The sequence below is a fragment of the Nomia melanderi genome, chromosome 1 (genome assembly GCF_051020985.1).
Source record: "Nomia melanderi isolate GNS246 chromosome 1, iyNomMela1, whole genome shotgun sequence".
NCBI lineage: Eukaryota > Metazoa > Arthropoda > Insecta > Hymenoptera > Halictidae > Nomia > Nomia melanderi.
Window position 1 is genome coordinate 1391060 of NC_134999.1, and position 20616 is coordinate 1411675.

Here is a 20616-nt window from a genome sequence, read left to right on the forward strand (position 1 = left end):
GCCCCGATATTAAGTTAGCCGAGTTTTCATTCGACCTTTTTACTTCGATTCGACTTCCGATCGAAGCCTACCTACTGGGCGTTTTACGAGAAAATCGACTTCCTATCTGAGAGGAAACAAGAAAGCTTGTAGACAAAATAAACATCGCCAACTTGTATATATTTTTTTCTAACGATGTTAGAAAAGTTTCTCAATATTGATGTGTTTAGATTTGAATTTCTTATACCACAACAGTTTTTACATTTTACGTTCCATTTCAACGGAGTATTTTTTAAGTTTGTAGAATAATGAATGTTTTGAAAATCATTATTATTGTTTGAAACAATACTAAGATGAATGTTAAAATATAGATATTAAATAATACTAATAACACTAAGTTTTACAAGTGATGCGTGAATATTTTTGACAATTATTAAATATAGTTTTTTACTTTTTGGATTCAGCGTATCAGATAGTATTATAGGTACATGTATTTAAATAACCAATTTACAATATATTTCATTCAGGAAAGGATTAGGGTGTAGATCATTTCCATCCATTAGGATTCCTATTAAGGAAGTATTTCCTTCTTAATAGAAAGTATTAAGAAAATGTTATTTTCTTTATTTAAAATATTTGTTCTAAAATATGTCTTCATGACAGATCTGAAAAATTGTTTTCGGTTCTGAAAATATAGGCGTAAGTAACAAGAGATATGTATATAAGTGGTTACCAATTTAACAATTTAGAATTAAACTTATGTACCGCTGAAGAAATGAAAAAATTGGATGAACACATAAGAATCTACATAAATCATTACCTAAACTTTTCCTTCGAAGCGTACGTCAGACAGGAAGTATATTGCTAAATTTCAGTGTTTAAATTCCCAGTTGTTTATATTATAATTCATATCTGCCATAGACAGATACGTTGTTTCTTCGTGTGCTTGAAAATATTTACCTGTCGCACCTGCCTTAATAATTTTCTTCCAATGTGCTTTGCACATTAATAGTTTTACATTCATTTCTTAATACATAAGCACCGGGAAATGAGAATTCTCGTTTTCCGATAGGAATACGTTAACCTGGTAACTGTGAAATTTCGTTTAAAAAATCTCTCGTTTTGTATGATATAGAATTAAAAAATGAAGTGCGTATTCGTCAGACGCATGGCAAATGCACCTAGGGTATATTTTAATGAAAAACCATGGAAACTGAAGCAAAACAGCGAAGAATTACATATGTGTCTGAAAAGATGATGTGTATACTCGTCAAACGTAGTTAACTGTGTAAGAGAGACTACTAGATTATATGTTAATAACAAAAATGATTATCGCAGTTCTAATAAATACTTTGAAACATTTTTGTCTCACTAGCACATTGAATGCCATGAGAGTCACCGGAGACGCCCAATTAACTCAAGTTACTATAGTTCATTGAACTAAACGATGATTATTTGAGAACATTTATAGATTATAAATAATGCCACCTAATGCAGAGATATTTAGCTAGATGAATGTGTAATAATAATAATAATACAGTTCAATCAAATGATTTATTATTATATTTTCTCTACTTTGTGCATTTTGCTCTATGAAATCGTGCGTCGTTCAACGTATTCAAATATCCCATTCTATAGGAAAGTTTTAGCAAAAATTGCTCGATGCTAATCGGCAATAGTTAAAAGAATGTATACAACCAATATATTCCCCTGTTAGCTTCGGAGCACAACCAGATATATAAAATGTGTTATCTCTTTTTTTAGCCAATATAAGAAACCATTATTCCAGATCCATTTTCCGTCTGTACAGCCGATTAACTGTGAAAGTGCACAGAATTCTCTCAGGCATACAGAAAGACAGTTTTCTGGGTCGTGGTCCTCAAAGTAGCAGACATTTTGAGCTGTTCTCCCCTTGAGAGGTAGCCGCACTTTCGCTATCCCATCTTCTCGTACTATCTTCCTATATGGGGGACACAGTTGGAGAGAGAAAGACGAGATCGGAGAGCACGGTTATTGAATTACGAACTCTTAGCTTTCTAGTTCTTATAGGGTGTGCGCCTTAAGAGACGCGCGCAAATATGTTCTCAAAAAGCCCTTTGGAGTGGTTGCAAATAAAAGGAACCGTTTACTCTTGCTGTAACTCCGTGGAAGATTTATTTTTTTCAAATGAACGCGTCTGCGCACGCATACACGTAAAATAATTTCTGAAGTTCACTATTGACATTATTCAATACCTCTAGTCACCAATATTTCTGAAATGGAAAACGTGAGTTAGCGTATTTTGTTAACAACGTTTGAAAATTGAAAGCGTTACAGTCAATAGTGTATTAAAACATTTGTTAACAGATTAGATATACAATAAGCATTATTGACTCTCGTCATTATTCTATGTATTTGGAAATACAGTATCTTCTATTATAATCGTATAACTTCAAGGAGTTAGGTAATGTACGATGAAATACTGCCAATGTAAACACTTAGATAGGTGTTAACGTGTTACCTTTTTACATAAAGTTATCACAAATATCTCGAGTGTGTCAATACTTTCGCAGTGTAGTACATTACTACTAGCAATTGTTGATAAGTGTCAACGTGAAGATGAATAAGAGATCAGAATTTTTTTCTGATAATTTTTACCATCGTCTGCAATACTTCCTGTCGCACTCTACAACCAATACACCGATTGCGGGCGTTCAGGCATTTTCAAATTTTTCAAGGGAATTTTACTGACGCAGGAAGGAAATGGAAATTTGCATACGTAATGTGTTACATAACATCTTAACGACAGATGACGAGCTCGACTCGTGGAGATCGTTCTATTTTATGCGCTACGTCGAGCTCATACCTCGTAACAAGTTATATTGCACAAAAAAGATGGAATTCAAACTTCAGGAACATTTGCTCTGTACTCCAGATAGATACATGGATACTATACGATTAAAGTTCTAATGAAAAACTAAACTTACATAAAATCATGAAAACTATTACTTCAACTTTGCAAAATAACACGTACGGAGAAAAGAATGAGAAGAATTTCATACTCACATTTTACGAAAAGCATACGAAAATACAAACAGAAAAATTGTCTAAAGTTTAATCGTTTAGATAAAGTATAGATATAATGGAGAGACTAGTAACCTCTTTGACGTAAGCAGAGTATGTAGTGCAACTTACTTGAATCTAATGTAAAAACCAGTTTAGGGGATAAATGTATTTTTCAACGGGATAATACTGCTGTTTTCATCGCACAAGAAAGTAAAAGTAATTTCGTTGGTACAAGAATATTTCATTCTTGAACTGTGTAGCACAATATCTCTTGTTAAAAACGTGTATACGCACACTAAATAATTGCATAACGAAAATAAAGATTGAAAAGTGAGAAAAAATACAGGAGAGACTATACGTTATCATAAAATGTAGAAAGTTATGTTAACATTTACATGAAAGCACGGATTTTAACTTTGAACGTGTACTGTCTCTTCACTATTTCCATTTTAAGATTTTTGTTAATAAGTACAAAATTACGATTTCTAAATGTATATAAATATTCCAGTTTGATTATAGGAAGGAAATATTAGTTACCCAGGAAATAGTTGAATGGTGTTGTAAGTTCTGTTTTCTTATCACTTTTTGTGCAACAATGTATTTAGAAAACACCGTTACACTTTTTTTAACGAAACTCTGTATATTTGTTGTAGAAATTGATTCTTCTCGATTTCCTGCAATACTGTAGAAGTATTCAAGTATGATATTTGATTATTAAATAAGCATGTTTTAGTATCTTTAACAAATAGGATTTACAAAAAATTTGAAATTTAATTCAAATTGTCCATCTTTCCCACATTATATCCTAATACTTTTGTGCACACAGCATTCATAACGACCAACTAATAAGAAAATATGCAGTACCATTAAAAAAATTGTGTATTTACTTCTTCCAATGAATCGAAAATCTTTAAATATATACTATTCTACTCTCTCTAATCAAACTCAAGATATAACCAATTTGTATCACACTCATAAGAGACGATGTTTATATATTATACAAGAACTTTAGAAAATTTCGAATAGGTACATTAACAAACAAAAGTTGAGAAACAAAACAATTGTAATGGCAACGTATCTGTTGCTGACACTTATTCACAATTAATATCAATTGATTTCGTACTTTCCTAGCCTCTTTTGTGTAGCAAATAGCATCAATTTCTTGAATTACATTCGAACAATTCCTTACACGAATAATAAGACAAAATGCGATTACATTATCTCTGTTGAAATGCTTTGTATCTTATTTTTTGTCAGCGGGTATACATGAAAGCTCCATGATAGCTCGAATTGCTACCTTTTCGTCCGGGAACCTGTATCATTAGGCGTTATGATTACCGATAAACGGAAAAAAGTGGAAAACAGACGTATACGGAGAACAAGGTTTAAGAGAAGTAGCATAGAAGAAAAATGCTAAAGAAAAGAACGAATGAAGCAGAATGAGCAAGAAAGTACTTAAGTATGCTTGTTCAGGCCAGCCTCCTATGTCGTCTACTTTTGCAATGGCGTGGGCGCGCGTGCGTGCGTGAGAGGGAGAGGGTGAGATCTGATGCACAGTAGAAATGTCGATAAAACGCGTTGGCCAATGAGGAAGCTTGAAGTGACGTCACAGTCGTGGCATTGGCCAATCAAGAGGCACCGGTAACGTTACCACGAGGGTGGAAACAAGCCGATCCCAACCAGAGGGGAGGCTTTTCTCTTTCTAGGGGTTGCTTCCTGGGAAAGAGGGGACAGTTGATAGAGAATGATAAGAACCGAGAAAAACAGGAGCGAAACGAACGAAGAACCGGTGGTAGGGGTGCACGAGATTCACGGATTCGATGTAGATGCCAGGTTATAGCTGATGGCAGTTCGGACAACCCCAATATGGGTGTGCTAATCTCGTGAAACAATGGAAATTCCGAGACATAAAATGGCGGTCTATAAACTGTTTCTTGTTGGAAACTCTTTTATAAAAAGTGATATAGATAATAATCCATATACTGAAAGTATACGTTGGTTTAGAGATATATTAACCCCTTGCCCTATTATTTTCTTTGGCTACTTAGCTAATGTAACTATTTGCTGTTAACAATTTGGAAGGAATGCAAAGAAACTTTTCATTCCACTGTAGGCGGAAATTTATTTTGAATGTAATAAATTGGTAGTAGCGAAATAGTTTTTCACTTTGATTTGTAGGCAATGGACAACATTGATTTTTATTAAATTAATCTGAAAATCTTCATCGCAAGGCTCACTCCCCATTGTACGACAATAAATTAATTAAGTTATATTCATTTTTGTAACGTGATGTTCAAATTGTAGATGTTTACGCATTTATATTTACAGTTCCTGATAAAAAATTAGGACCACCATTGATGTCATCTTTGAGAAAATCAGCAATGAATCAGCAATCTAATTCTTGCCCGGTCGTTTTCTCATACTAATTTTTTATAACTTAGGCTTCATTTCTTTGCTTAACCCTTGGTCTTAACCCTTTGCACCCCAAAGGCGCCTCTCAGTTGCCAACTGATTTGACACAGCAAAATTGTAAAGTTTGATATTTAGTATTAAACTTTGCATAATGCATCAATATGTGAAATATTGAAATAAAATGGTTTCACTCTTCAATGTGTGTGCGATTTCTCCTCAGTTTAGTTTTGGAAAGTATCTTATTAGAAAATTTTTGTATTTCCAGTGAAACACTTCTAGAGTATAAAGGGATACCATTACAATAAAGAAATTATTATGAAATTACCTTTTGGACTTCTAATATTATGATTACTGCGAAAAAATGCGTCACAAAGAGTATGCTGGCCCTAATTTTTTCATCGGGGACTGTAGTATTTTTGAAACTTTAGATTACTTTGAGCAAATGAAAAATTTTTGTAAAGGTAATAAGTCTCTGTTTGGCATTCAATATTGGAAATTTATATTTAAAAATTAAAAATTGTACCTACAAATATCTGAAGTCCAGTCATATTTCTAAATTTTCACCCGAAATGAAAAAAAATGTTACGTAACGTTAAAGTTAATATAATAAAAGAACTGAATATGAAATACTGCCGCTATTTTTAAACGCGTTGATTCTGAAATTACTTCGACAAAGTAATTAACTATTGCAGGAAAGAAATGCATAATCTCAATCATAATTCGAATCTTTGTTTTCCAGCAAGTGAACAAAAATTATTAAATTCGGAACCGTAAACAGAAATGTCCAAAAAGTTAATGTTTCATGAATTTTATTACTTACTAAACTTAATAAATTGTAGAACAATGAAGATATATACGCATGTTATTCGAAAATATAAGGTTTACAAAGTTTTACCAGTTGTTGATCAATTAATACGTTATTAAATTAAGTAACATAGAAGATAAGCAATTTACAAGACACAAAGAGATGCCTGAGAATAAAACTACTTAATAAATTAAGAAAACATGAGTATTTTAGCTATTATCTTGCTTGACAAGGAGGGTACTACGAATTATACATTTTGATACCAAAATTCACGGAAATTATTCTTACGTTTCGTTGTTTCAAAAAAATAACAAACACTCAGAAGAAGGAGAACCGAAGTAGTTAATTTTAAATGAATGATACAGTACTCGCAATCACAGCTAATCATTCGAAGGAGATGAAGATTTCCACACATACATTATGGATAAACTGTAGAAGTTTAAACTAATTAACAATTGTACGTAATAATAAATAAGAAAAGAGATTTAGCAGAATTTTTATATCGGATGTACCAAATAATTAAAGAATTAAGTGCCTTGTGGAAATAGGTACAACTTTTGAATTAGGAGAATTTTTTATTATGTACAATATTAACATAAGAGATGTGACGATTAAGTTGCGTTTCCTAAATGAAATTATTTACATGTGTTTTGTCAGGTCATTTGTCTAGACATTTAAATACAAATTCTACAATCGATAAAGTCTGCATTTACTATATATTTAACTGGTATGAAGATAACGTAATTACGGATGTATCATATAAATTGATCAAGTCCATGTTCTGAATTTCTTGAGATTTTAATATCATAGCATTCAATTTACACCTATCTGTTTATATCTGAAATAAATTTCATTAATAATTGTTTTAACATTATGAAATGACAGGAACTTTTTTGATCATGGAATGATACTATTGTACATATATTTCAGAAATTAAGGCGATTAAAGAACACAACGTAGGTACACGAGCTCAAAGCGAGCTTGAACAAAGAGTTCTTTGCCGGTTTTATCAATTGTGTTGTATTATTGTTTATTATTATGATATAATTAATCCAACTATTCGATTCAGATGCTGTGATAACAAAGACATACTATTTCCTTCACCGATATTTGTGCACTTCCTATTTTGTGGATATAATCAATTTGCAAGTGAACAGCTCATGAAACGCTAAATTGTAAATCTCAAAATTTAAAAAGCCTGTCATGTGAAAACCATTCCTATTTTTGGAGGTTTGCGTTTATTCAAGTCACTTGATACAGATATATCTTGTTTACACAGCAAAAACACTCGTAAGATTTAATTGTACATACATTCCTCGAAGTACAAAGTATTCTTTAACAAAGTCCTTAAATAATCAAAATACTTTATGTTATATATATTACATTTCATTACTGATAAATATCGTCCAGAGTTTACGTATTTATGACAATAAGACGCCAGTTTCTACTGAACCCATGATTCTTTAAATTATTTTGGAAAATTCCGATTTTGCACAAAAACCTGCAGTGTACTAATAAATCTTTTATTCAGATACAGTAACAACTGTTTAAATTCTGTCTACTCTGTTGGTTCAAACGTGTGTACTGTGCGTTGATGGAAAATTGGCACTCGAGTATGCACAGGAGCAAAGGGAGTCTTTCGCTGTGTGTTTTGTTCATAGTATTGATTGATTATTATGTAACTATACTGATGAATAGCACATTAGCCCTTTGAGTACCGAATACTGCCAGTTGAAACGCTCGGGCTAGATGAAATACTTTTTCAGTTAGTTTAATACCTGAATTAGTGATAGCTTAAAGTTCATTGATACAAGGTGTAACTTGTCAAGTATAATTATAATTCATCAGCTTCGCCAAATGAATTAATTTCAAGAAAGAGTAGATACATCTCATAAGGTACATCGAGGATAGATGGCCCACTCTTTTCGAAACAACTATTACATCAAAAATATCATTGATACCTAATAAAACAAAATATATTTATGAAAGTAAATTACATATGCAAAGAATGTTTAATTAGTTAACAAATTGCACAAATTATTTTCAGTGAGATTAACTTATATCATTATACAATGAAAAAATCAAATATCATATTGTTATGTAATATATTTTAAATAGATAATCAGTTCTAATGAAATTTAATATTTTTTTCAATACTGTGGTAATTAGCAAAGTTACATAGCCAAGTGTCTTTATATGCAAACGAGATTTCTCGTTACCAATATGCAATGTGTTAACTGCGTTTGGCTAATATATGGTACATATAAAAATTCTTTCAACAATGAATTTCTTATTTTTTACATAAATATGTAATTTTTCTTTGTTTTGCTTCGGTTTTTCACTAAAATATACCCTAGGTGTCAATCGTCCTGCGTTTGACGAGTACACGCTTCAGCTTTTTATTTTATTGCGTGTAAAACAAGAGATTCTTCAAACAAAATTTCACAATTAACAAGTAACGAGAATTAGTATAACACTAAGAACAATTGAAAATATAGGCATTTGACAGTTTAACACGTTGAATGCCATAGGGACTCCGGTGATCCCCAACCAAATCGAATTACTATAGTTCACTCAATTAAACGATGTTTGTTTGAAAACATTTCTAGACTATAAATAACACTACATAATCCGATAACATTCAGCTAGATAAGCGTGCAATAATAATAATGCAATTCAATCAAATGATTTAACATTATACTCTTTCCATTTTATATATTTAAAGGCATTGAAAGTGTTAAATGAGATCAGACCATCTCATTTGGAATTATCCTGTGTTTATAATTATCATTGCAATATATATATATGAGATCAAAAATATCGGCAAATACACATATGCGTTTATAGGTCACATAGATGATTTTCGCCGGGCGTATGTATTCGACCATGGCACTTAAAGAATTACTGTTGAAAATTCATGTGAGAAGAGGTGTGCTTTCTTTCAGTTTGATCAATTAGGCCTGTGTTTCTTTCTGGCGCCTTCTTTCTATTAACACATAGACTGCCACGAGATTTTTAGCATTTTGTATAATCATATTTATTCTATCATAACGAACACAAATGGAATTGGAAATAAGTATTAATGATTTAATATCATATTAAGGTAAAATCACCAGTAGCTGACCAGTTAAGAAAAATTTTCTACATGAATAATAGTGAACGCTTGTTCCTCTATTAAATAAGGAGACTCTAAGTGTGAAAATGCTATTTAAACTTCTTACATTATCTAACAAAGCGAACTTTTTCGAAATAGTTATATTATCCAAATTTTATAGATATTTTGAAAATTCAATACTTGCGTCAGAAATTGACCATCCTTTAAAACGAGAAAACTAGTGACTGACTATATGTTAGTTAGCAGTTGACCACTTACAGTAAAACTAACAACACTCAAGGTGATTACTTTAATATCGTTTATTTGCAACGATTATGACAAATTACAAGTAAAAGGACAGATACAAATGGAAAAAAGTTAATTCCATGTTGGAAATTGGAGGTCAATGAACGTCAATGAAATAAATTGTTAGTTTTTACGATAAACAATTCAGTTCAGGTAAAAGTGTTTCGGAGTTGCGTCAGCAGATACTGCAGCATATTTATCGCGCTTTTATCAAAAGATTATTACTTTTAAAAATCTTTACGTTTTCGTAAAAAATGGTCAACTACTGATACCAGGTCAATTAGTGGCGCCTTTAATAAATGTTTTTGTACAACATCAATTTTCTTATTGCGATTATTTTCAAGCAATTTGAAATTTCCGGTCATCGGTGACCACCGTGACGGTCAACGCGTTAAACAGCTGTACATGTGTATCAAAAACTAATAATTCTCGGTGTTCAAAGGCGTTTACAAATTTTTCTTGTTAACAGGTTTGGTTTCAGAACAGAAGAGCAAAATATCGAAAACAAGAGAAACAGCTTCAAAAAGCCTTGACTCCAATCCCTGCTTGCCAAGGTGCCATGATGAGAAATATCTATCCTGGTGCTACCAGAGGTTATCAGCCGTATCCACATCCCCATAATAGCATAAATGGCATAAACCGCTATCCACAAGTAAGTATTTCATTTTGTCGTAAAGTGAACGCATTGTATGCTCGCTATATTAAACGTATATATGTAGACGACGGGGCATATAAAAAACAATTTCTCGTACAACATCATTAAAGCAATTTTATTCGCGATGAAAGTGACGTAGGAAACAATTGAATTAATGTATCAATTTCAGATTTCTCGTGAATATTCAATTTAAGCATATTCTGTTATTACAGTTTGCTTACAGGGTGTTCACGTTATTATGACATAGAACTTTCTCTATAAATGGCAACGAATGAAACAAGAGAAGAAACAGTTTAACGTTGTTTCATAATCAATACAATATCGTATATCAATTTTTCCTGTTTATAGATTTTTTTTAATCAATGAGATCTTTTAATTCATAAATCAAACGCCACATTTCTTTCTAATTATCGAAATAAATTTAATTATTTTGAAATTATAAAGTTCGGCGTGGAAAAAATATTTGAAAATATTGTATTTAATAGGATACTTTTGTAAATATGAGCAAGGTTACTTCCAGCTGCATTAACTAAACTTTTAATAACTTAGATACTAGTAGGTAAATGTACAACGAGTATTAACACGTTGACTGACGAGTGAATTTTGAGCCTTCCGTATAATATTACTTGTTCCCTCATAACAGAGACAGATGGAACTAGAATAAATTATTAGCAATTTGACATTACAGCTCTCACGTTACAGTACTATCTATTTATTTACGTTACTAAATATTTTTACTCCTCATTAGTTTTCTTATTGTAATTATTTTTAAACAAATATAGATAGATATTTGACATTCATTCTGTATAACAAAACAGTTTACGAATCTGTAAACTCACACATTCATTGACGAGAAAGGTTCAACTACTAATTAAATAAAATGAAGACAGTTTACGTAAATCGGCCAATAAGGAAGATATCAGCAGAAGGTCGATAATAATTTTTATTGTAAATACGTAAATTATAATGCGTAAATTATAATTGTAAATTATAATCTTCAAATGCAGAATGTTTTACTTGAAATCTGAGTAAATTAAGAGAGAGGAATCGTCAGCAATGAACAAAAGAGAGATACAATGAACGTGTAAATAATAATTATTATAAATCAAGTATATTCTAATATATCTGGTAAAAGGATCATTTACTTTAAATCGCAATGGAATTACGGCTGTTAAAATTCTGAGTATAGTTATATAATATCCATGAAAATTTGGCAGATCAACATTCGATCGAGACGTTCGATTAAAATTCAATGGGAAGTAGACAGAAAGAATGAAAATTTTTAATTTTAGGTTCACATTTTTTGTTCAATGTATAATTAAATTCCTTATATAACAATCAGTTTTTCACATTCAAAAGCTAACGTATCATGCCCCTCCAGATGAATTCGATGCGTTTCTCGTTAATGATTTCAACCGAGGTATTAAATTGAAGTGCACCTGGCCGTCCGGCGCATCGCTACCGGTCGATGTACCTAAATTGCATTTCGACTGATTAGTTGGGTCGGACAGATTACCGAATGCCTACTGCTTTAATTAAGTCAATAATTCTTCCGGTATGTCGGTTTGTCGGTGAAAAAGTTTTGAAATACTCTTCGATCGAATTTTCGGTTTATATTCGAAGTTGCTAGCGAATTTCACCTTAAATATTACAAAATACGCAAAACAATAGGACAAATGATAAAATCAAATTTCATGTAATCATTTACTCTATTATTTTGAATATATTAAAACTAAGGCCTTTATTATTGCTGGATTTACAGATATCCGGGTTTTACGTATTTGAATACCTACACGTCTATCAAAGTTATACTTCAATAATTAAATGATCGTTTCATTTAAATTTGAAGATCTAAATATCCCAATACACATTTGCTTTACCAATTTCAAGTACCATCCTGACTTATAATTGACTGTAGTAGAGAATTCTATTATCTGAACTTTTTCTTTTATCAAAACAATATCTTTTCACAATATTTCAATATGATATTTACATTCAAGGCGAAAGCTGTCATTTTATTGTCCGAACATACATGTCCCCTTATTGACTTCAATAATGGAAGATCTATCGTGTCTGTACAGTCTAAAATCTCATATATATGACACAAAAGGCAAACAATTACGCATTTATAAATATGTTTATCGCTTTTTTATCTCGTTCGATCAATTAACAGTTGTCGATAATCATTCATTATTGCCTAGTACTGAATTATGTTTTGAAGGAATACATTACGTAGTAGTCTACATTATATACATTTATACTTACTTTTTTGATATGTTGGCTGCAGCAATATTATACAAGTACAGAAAATTATCAATTAAAAAGTAATATTTGCGATTGTTTTTTTCTACTTGGGAGTTCAACATTACCTTTGAATACGTATCTGATTAAGTAGTATAGTTATATGTATGGCTTCCTATGTAGGGCACGAAACTATATAAAACATACGATGGTAAGATCCGGGTGTTAGAATTTACTATTCGTCAATAAGGCTACATGCAACCAATCAAAACTATAAAACTGTAAACTAGAAATACACTTTTTGCCGCTGTGGCGGTTCACTGGACATCAAGTCATTTCCCAGTTGTACATAAATACGGATATTTGAATATTTGCATACTCAGATTTCGAATTATAGCGAGTAATTCGAGTATTTACTTGTATCTTCGAATAATAAAACCTCTAATTAAAACTTTTTGTGTACAAAACTAATTTCTATTTCATGTTGATCTTTGAATTTTGAAGTTACAAATAACAGAATGCATAAACATTTGCAGTCTAATAATAAATTTATTTAATACTGTAGGATTTAACATTTATAAATAATATCATAAGTATAGTGACGTTGTATTTTCAACGTTTATTTTGTTATCTAATGAATAATATGTAGTTAGTATTTATTAATATAAGTGAAAATTTATTAACAAAATGTAGTCTACTTATATTCTCCATTAAAAGTAGTTCTTTCTTTAGGTTTCTAACAATCTTTACTTAATAACGATATTACAGTATTTTATTACTTTTATTTCATACCATTTTTACGTATTTTATTCTACTCTCATTTATGTTCTTATGAATATATATTGTATTTAATTTTCTGTTGGGTATAACAATGAAAACCATATTTCTTTTTACGTACATGAAACATTGTACTGGTGAAATACCTGTAAAGAGTTGTTTTCTATGATGTCTATAACAGCTTCTCAATACTACGCGGCAACTAGCTATATAGTTTCCGACATATTAATTGTTGTTCATAAATCAGATTGAAACAATTTGATCACAACAGAATTGGACACTACGTAATTTTTTATTACAAATTAACAAGGACGTTTAAATTATAACTTTTAATCCGACTACAATTAATTTTCTGTAATTGTTAATTATAACACAGAGTAATTATTACAATTAGAATTATATGTAATCAACCATTGAAAATGTGAGTCATAATCAATTAAGTATTCTATTTTAAAAGTCTCCAGTAACTACATTCTGCTTGACTTTGGACAAGAAAATTTCAGACCATCTATGTAGGTATATTGTGTATAAATAACATTCTTACAATTAAATAATATAAAAAATGTTACATTATGTATATAATTAACATACTGTTCCTGATTTGTAGTAGCAAAATTACTTGTCACTACAATACTTTCAAATATAATTAACATTGTGTTTGACAAAACACTAACGTCGGAATATTTATCTAGTATGGAATTATGCAGTGGTAGCTGTACTTTTTCAAATAAAACACGCTTTATTGGAGAATGTATTAATAACATTAATTTACAAACTATTATCATCTTGTCCTCACATCAAGAACTTTAAAAAAAATGTTTCAAAGTTAAAATTCTCAGTATCAAGCAGACTTCGCAGAGGTTCAACAAAATAAAAATTTGGGATTACATAATCAGATAATCTTTTTATTGTTTTATTATATTTTTATCATTAGGATAATTAAAAGGGTCATTCATTTTGTCACATAATATCGATTAAAAAAAAATAAAGACACTTGTTTTTTTAAACGAAAGACTGCCATATGTATGCATCAAGAAAATGAGGAAGCATCATCTATTCTAAAAGTCAGATACTATTCGTTGATAAACTTAATGTGGCACACAGCTTATTACAATAATAATCCTCAAACGCCGGTGTTCCAATTCCTAAATCTTAATTATCATAAACGTTTATTATTGGATCTCTTTGAAAGTAACATGAATTTTTTAATCTAGTGAAAGTCGTGTTTAATTCTATTGTTCAGAGCTCAATATTTATACATTAATTTTAAACTACGTATATTTTCTTCTGATGCTCATAAAGATGCAGAAGTCAAATTTTCATAAAATTTGCACCTTTCAAAATTTAACAGATTTGTAAATATTTTATGTTGAACGATAATTTTTCTGTATCTATCAAATTGTTAAATTAATCAGAAGTGTAAGTAAATATACTATGAATGAATGTGATGAACGATGGTTAAAAAAGTAATACCAGATCAATAACGTTAAATAAAATGAAATATTTACGATGATAAGTTAATATTTGGTACAAGAACATATCAATTTTTCATGTATATGGAACTGTACACTCTAAAACTATGCATGTTAAAATAAATAAAAACTTTTCAAACAAAGCAAGATTGAAATCTTATAAATATGTACATAATCACTAGAGCTTTGTGAACTTTCTAATGGAATGCATACAATTTAAAAATTAAAATATCAGACATATAAATATGTGATTGCTATTACAAATGTGTATAAAATAAATAGGGAAGAATATATTAAATCTCTAATTTTTACACATCTAAGTACTTATGCTTATATACTGTTTCTTTGTCAACATTACTGTTTTTTCATGAAACGTATAACACTTCGATTTTTAATAAAATTAAACGTATTCCAATAAACCATTATCTTGAGTTTACAATGTGAATATGTTTCTACAGATGGGTACAACGTCTTATCCAAGTATGACACAACCGTTTTCCATGTCACATTCTGCATCGAACATGTCGGCAGTTACTGGTATGAGACAAGATGCAATGGGTAAGTTTATTAACTACTTTATTTATTGAATTCTAGATGCTTTAGTTTATATATTATTCGATATAAACGTAACTAAAATTATTTGTAAAAGATCGGGGCTATGATAAAGTAGTTTTTAGTTAGATTACATTATAAAAATATTACAAAATAAGTAGATAACCAAATTTTAAGCCTAGGCATATCTATGTACTTACTTAAGTACTTAGTTCAACGTACTACTGCTCCTCACTTCAATTCAACTGTTAATTATCACCTTATTGAAATTTCAACTTGTTAAATATTACAGATTGTATGACGTACTTACAAAATTTATCACTGCCTCAATTAAATATATAAGCCTCAAGATCTTGTCAGTTTAATAACAGTATTAAATTGATGCACAAAGTAAGTGTTCGTTTTAAATATTAGTACAAAGTCTGCTAAGTTGAATTTGGTTCAATATTTCCTTTTATTCAATACAAATTTCATTAATTGTATACATGTATTTGATATTTCTTTTAATGAAACTAAGCCTGCTCGTATGTAATAATAAAATACATTTTAGTTTTTGAAATATTTGGGAAAAACAAATGGCAATTTTGTGTTGAAGGTCTTTCTTGAAATTTCTTTCACTAATTTGAAGTGTATTTAAGCAATATTGGAACAACACTCTTTATTGTTTTGTCATAGAACTATTTGTCTAGCTCCGGTATCAGAAAATGTGATTACATTAACTCATAAGTAATTTTATACCAGAAATAAAAGAATTATTAATGATAATAGTTCATATGAACAATGTTATCCAATTATTAGAACTTCTAACATATTAGGTCGGGTAATATAGAATATCGGAATTCGCGGAAAAAAGAAAACCTTATTTGATATTCTAAAAAACGTTTATTCAAGCAAAATGTGCTCTATTCGATTGGATACACTTCTGTCAAGGTGTTTTTAATGAATATATTCAGTTTTTGAAAAATTCTGGACATTTATAATGAATAAATTCTACAGACATCATTATTAACTACTGTTTCGGGTTTGCCACGCGGCTCATTTTGCAAAGAAACATCACCGAAACCATGTTTTGCATATCAACGGTACACTGTTCTTTCATTCACAGTATTATCCCTAAATGCTTTGTCTATATTTTGAGCGGTTTTTACAGCATTATTTCCGAAATTATACGAATGTTCGTGACTTACATGTTTTCAAAAAAACGGCGTAAGGAATAGTTATTATGCACAATACGGAAAAACTTTTTTGCAGAAAGAACTCTGATAATCCACAATGAAATTATTTAAGAGGTTATATGAAAAGCAAAGGAATAAGAACAACAGAAGTATAAACATTTATGAGAAAGAAAAATCGGACATTTCATATTACACGATTTAATACAAGACTCTTAACCTGTGAATTGAGTGATTTCTCGGACATAACTGGCTATATAAATACAATTAAAAATAAAAGGAATCTACATAATATCCGATTTGTTAGTCATGTACTAACAAATAGTTAATACCACATGAAAACTCTAGACGTGAATTTATTTTCTCAGTTAATAGTATGACTTCGGTTCAATTCAAGACCTTCTTCGCTTGCGATTGTCATATAAAAATTGTTCTAAATTTCGTTATTTATCGTCGTATCATTATGTTGTTTGCTTCACCAAGTAAACAATGATTTTTAGAGCAATATCGAGGCTGAAGCATCAAACTCTCAAAACGTAAGGAAAACATTTAAGTTTAAAACGAAATTGTCAGCTGATCTAATATAAACATGTAAAATAAAATTATACACTTAGTACATTTTTGTACACAATGCTGATATGATATTTTATAAAAAGATATCTTCGTGATTTATTTAAAACTGAGCGTACCAACGACTTCTTAAACCATTCTGGTTATTGTAGGTGTTCACGCAGTGTTATTGATTGATTGTATAAAAAGCCCGTGCGGAAATGATGAGAATCAGATACCCGTGCAAACGTGCGTTCAGTCCAAGACGTTCTCTCTATTTCCGCTCTAGCGCCGTCTTACATCATTTCCGGCGCAAGATGGAATATCGCTTTTAAATCGAATCAAGACTATTCGCGAATTGGCTGTCAGCAGCTCTTCGTGTCGACGTTCAGATGGAGCGTAGGTCTTCTACCAATATCGCGGGTCCTCGTAACGATTTAACGCCTTAATGCAATAACAAATCGATCGATTAGCGGCCACGAGAAGGCTCCTAGGAAAGTCTTTAAATCGAATTATTTGATTGCTTTCTGATAAAAAAAGAGATTTCGTTTCCTCCGTCTAGATGTACCCGACCTAGAAGGGTGAACCGCCATTGCATACCAACTCTGTGTTAAGTCGAATATTCACTTACAAATAGCTACAAATTCTTGTCAACAGTGATAATACTATTGAGTGTAATTAATATTTGACGTCTTTGTTTATAATAATTTTAATTTTATTTGATTCATGGAAAAAGGTGTTTACCATTGTAGACCAGAGCGATGATTAGTTCAAAACTTAGTTGTAAAAAGTAGATAGAACAATGCGATGTTGTATAATAAAATATAAAATATAAATATCAAAATGGAAATATATGAGATTCAGCTGTGTTTATAGTTGCAATTGTATCAGCTGCGGTTGAATATGTAAATAATAATGAAAAATCACTATAAGAATTGAGTGTGAATGTTTCTGTTTTACAAACACATACTTCCAATAAATATTAACTTTTAAAATTCAACTATGACACTGGTTCATACAGATAATGATGAACTGATATGTGTGCATGCGAAAAGTAAATCTGATATAGGCATTTACTTCGTCGTTATACAATTATATTGAAACTATTGATAATAAATTTATTTTTGAAAATCAGAAAATCATAATATGAACATTATAAGTATAATTTATGTATACACAAATATTTCTATTGTACAGAAAATAAAAAAAGATTAAGATCGAAATAATTGCTTTCCGTTCTCCTTTGAACTGTTCATAACAGAGGATAAATCATAGAACATCGAACATTTAAATACTTATATTCGAATAAAACAAATACATCGAAGGAAAATTCTTTAATTTTTGCATTATTAAATACATTCTATTGTAACGATATATACACTCATTAATTCTTTAATCTAGGACGCAAAGGTTTGTTGTTTCTTTTTTTTTCTGGCTCAGATATACATATATATATATTATTTATTTATATTTATATATATATAACCCGGACGCGCGTGCAAGAATTAAAAGTACCTTCCTCGGTATATCTCATAAAATAAGTGATCCTTCGTTCAGACTGGAAATATATCGATGTATGCATATAACATAGCAACAAAACTGTGATAAAAATTATTGTAAGTATCAACAAAATATGTAACAAATAATAGTAATTCGACAAGGTGTTAGCAATGAAAAGTTGGATAAAAATTGCTCACTTATTGCGACTTTAAGCTTAGGTACATAATTCTACTCATATCAGTAACTTCATCTACTACGACTATCAAAGGAAAATTTGAGTTATTCTTCATTATGTCAAGTATTTTAAATGCTAATGGCAATCACATAATTATTGTAACAAGAATAGATATAATGGTGTATAATACTATACATTATTTATGAATTTATATTCATATCTCCTAAACTATTATATTGGCTTTATGATATAAATAGGTTAATAGGTTTTATAAAGAATAAAAAACTCCATCGACTCGAGAGAAAAAAATATAGAGTTTTATTTATGAAAACAAAATTGACCTTCACATAATCTTCATACATATAAATACTCTATTCTTTTCAAAAATTCTCGTATTGAAAAGTATTTACGCGCTAACGTGCTTTTTAACGTAATAGAAGCAATGTTTCCAATTTCTAACTCAGTTTAGAATGATATAGAATGCCTACTTTAACAGTAAGTTAAATTCGTGCTGATTTAACTCTTATTTAGATTTGCTAACTCATCCAAATAAACTTCCACGTATTGAAATAGTAAATATATTTATGCATATATCTCACGAACTAAAGCCGACCGATGGTGACACATAAGGGAGAAGTTATTCAGAATCATGATACTGACAATACATTTCAAGAGCGTTGAAGGTCTCTTTCCTAAATAATTACCTTATGTTTAGTCAACACAGTTCAGTAAACACCGTTTTCGTAAAATGAAATGCTCTTATAATATTGCATACTGCATACACGCGATATGCATATAAGATACACGTTGCAAAACGAAATACAAGGTGTAGTATTTTTATCTATAAATGCAATTACTTCCGAGAGTGTGCATTATTTGAAAAATGTATCAAATGCAATTTTGTATGTTTCGAGAAGGCAATAATTTTGTACACTTATATAGTTTGTCTTTAGGCGGTCGTGTGAAGCAGATACGAATGTCATTACCGTTTGTTCAAGTATAATCACGTAATTTTGTTGCATCCATCGATGGAACAGTTCATTTCCTACAAAAGGGCGTTAACCTGTCTGAGTCGAACACCAATCAAAAGAGAAAATATACATTTGAGATACTTTTTAAATAACGCACAGTTCTGGAAATAATTTATAGATTAAAATGGGGCACCCGATATATCTCTTCTGTACTTTTCTCGATTATTTCACTTAACGAAAGCTATTGCTAGCGATAAAAATTTATCTAGAGCCTTTAAGTCGTCATCTGTTTTCACCTTCGAATTAGGTGGTAAATGTTTTCCGTAGAAAGAAATGAAAAATGAAAGTAATTGAACGGTTTTAACATGAATAGTCTTCATAAATTAACTAGGAATGAAATTGAACCATAACAAAGTGTAAACTGTAATGCACTAAGTACATAATGCCTTATGTACCAGTCTGCGTAGTATAATAAATTGCAAATATGTTAATAAATAATATATTTCTTCTACTTTCATTTATTATATGGATTTCTAATAGATTTCAGATTATGTAGGTAATTACATTTTCAACTATGACATTTATTGAAAGTCTTGAGCATATTTTGAACTCAAACTTTATAAAAGCTGAAAAGGTCTCACGAATTTTGTTGAGAGGTGGTCAGTAAATGTAATTTTAGTCTCTACAGTAGCCAATAACGAAATTGTAAGTAAGTAGCTTTGATTATTTCAATTTGGTGTTCGTGTTTCAAACATAATTCTACGATCAAAATAGTCATCCAGACAAGTTCATCTATACAAGGTTTGTGACATTTAGGTAGTCGGAGTATCGTAGGCAACAGTCTTTATCATCAATATATGTACGTGAGGTATTTTTCAAAATTTTGTAAGCACTTAAATAAAATCTTATAA

General features: G+C 30.4%; 1 protein-coding gene across 1 annotated transcript in view; it reads left to right on the forward strand.

The window, feature by feature from the left end:
- LOC116430368 (homeobox protein unc-42) overlaps window positions 1-20616 on the forward strand; it is a 56394-nt gene that overhangs the window by 31871 nt on the left and 3907 nt on the right. Inside the window, exons 4-5 of the mRNA XM_031984437.2 lie at window positions 10111-10293; window positions 15245-15344. Of these exons, the coding sequence (XP_031840297.1) occupies window positions 10111-10293; window positions 15245-15344 (283 nt within the window). The remainder of the gene's footprint in view (window positions 1-10110; window positions 10294-15244; window positions 15345-20616) is intronic.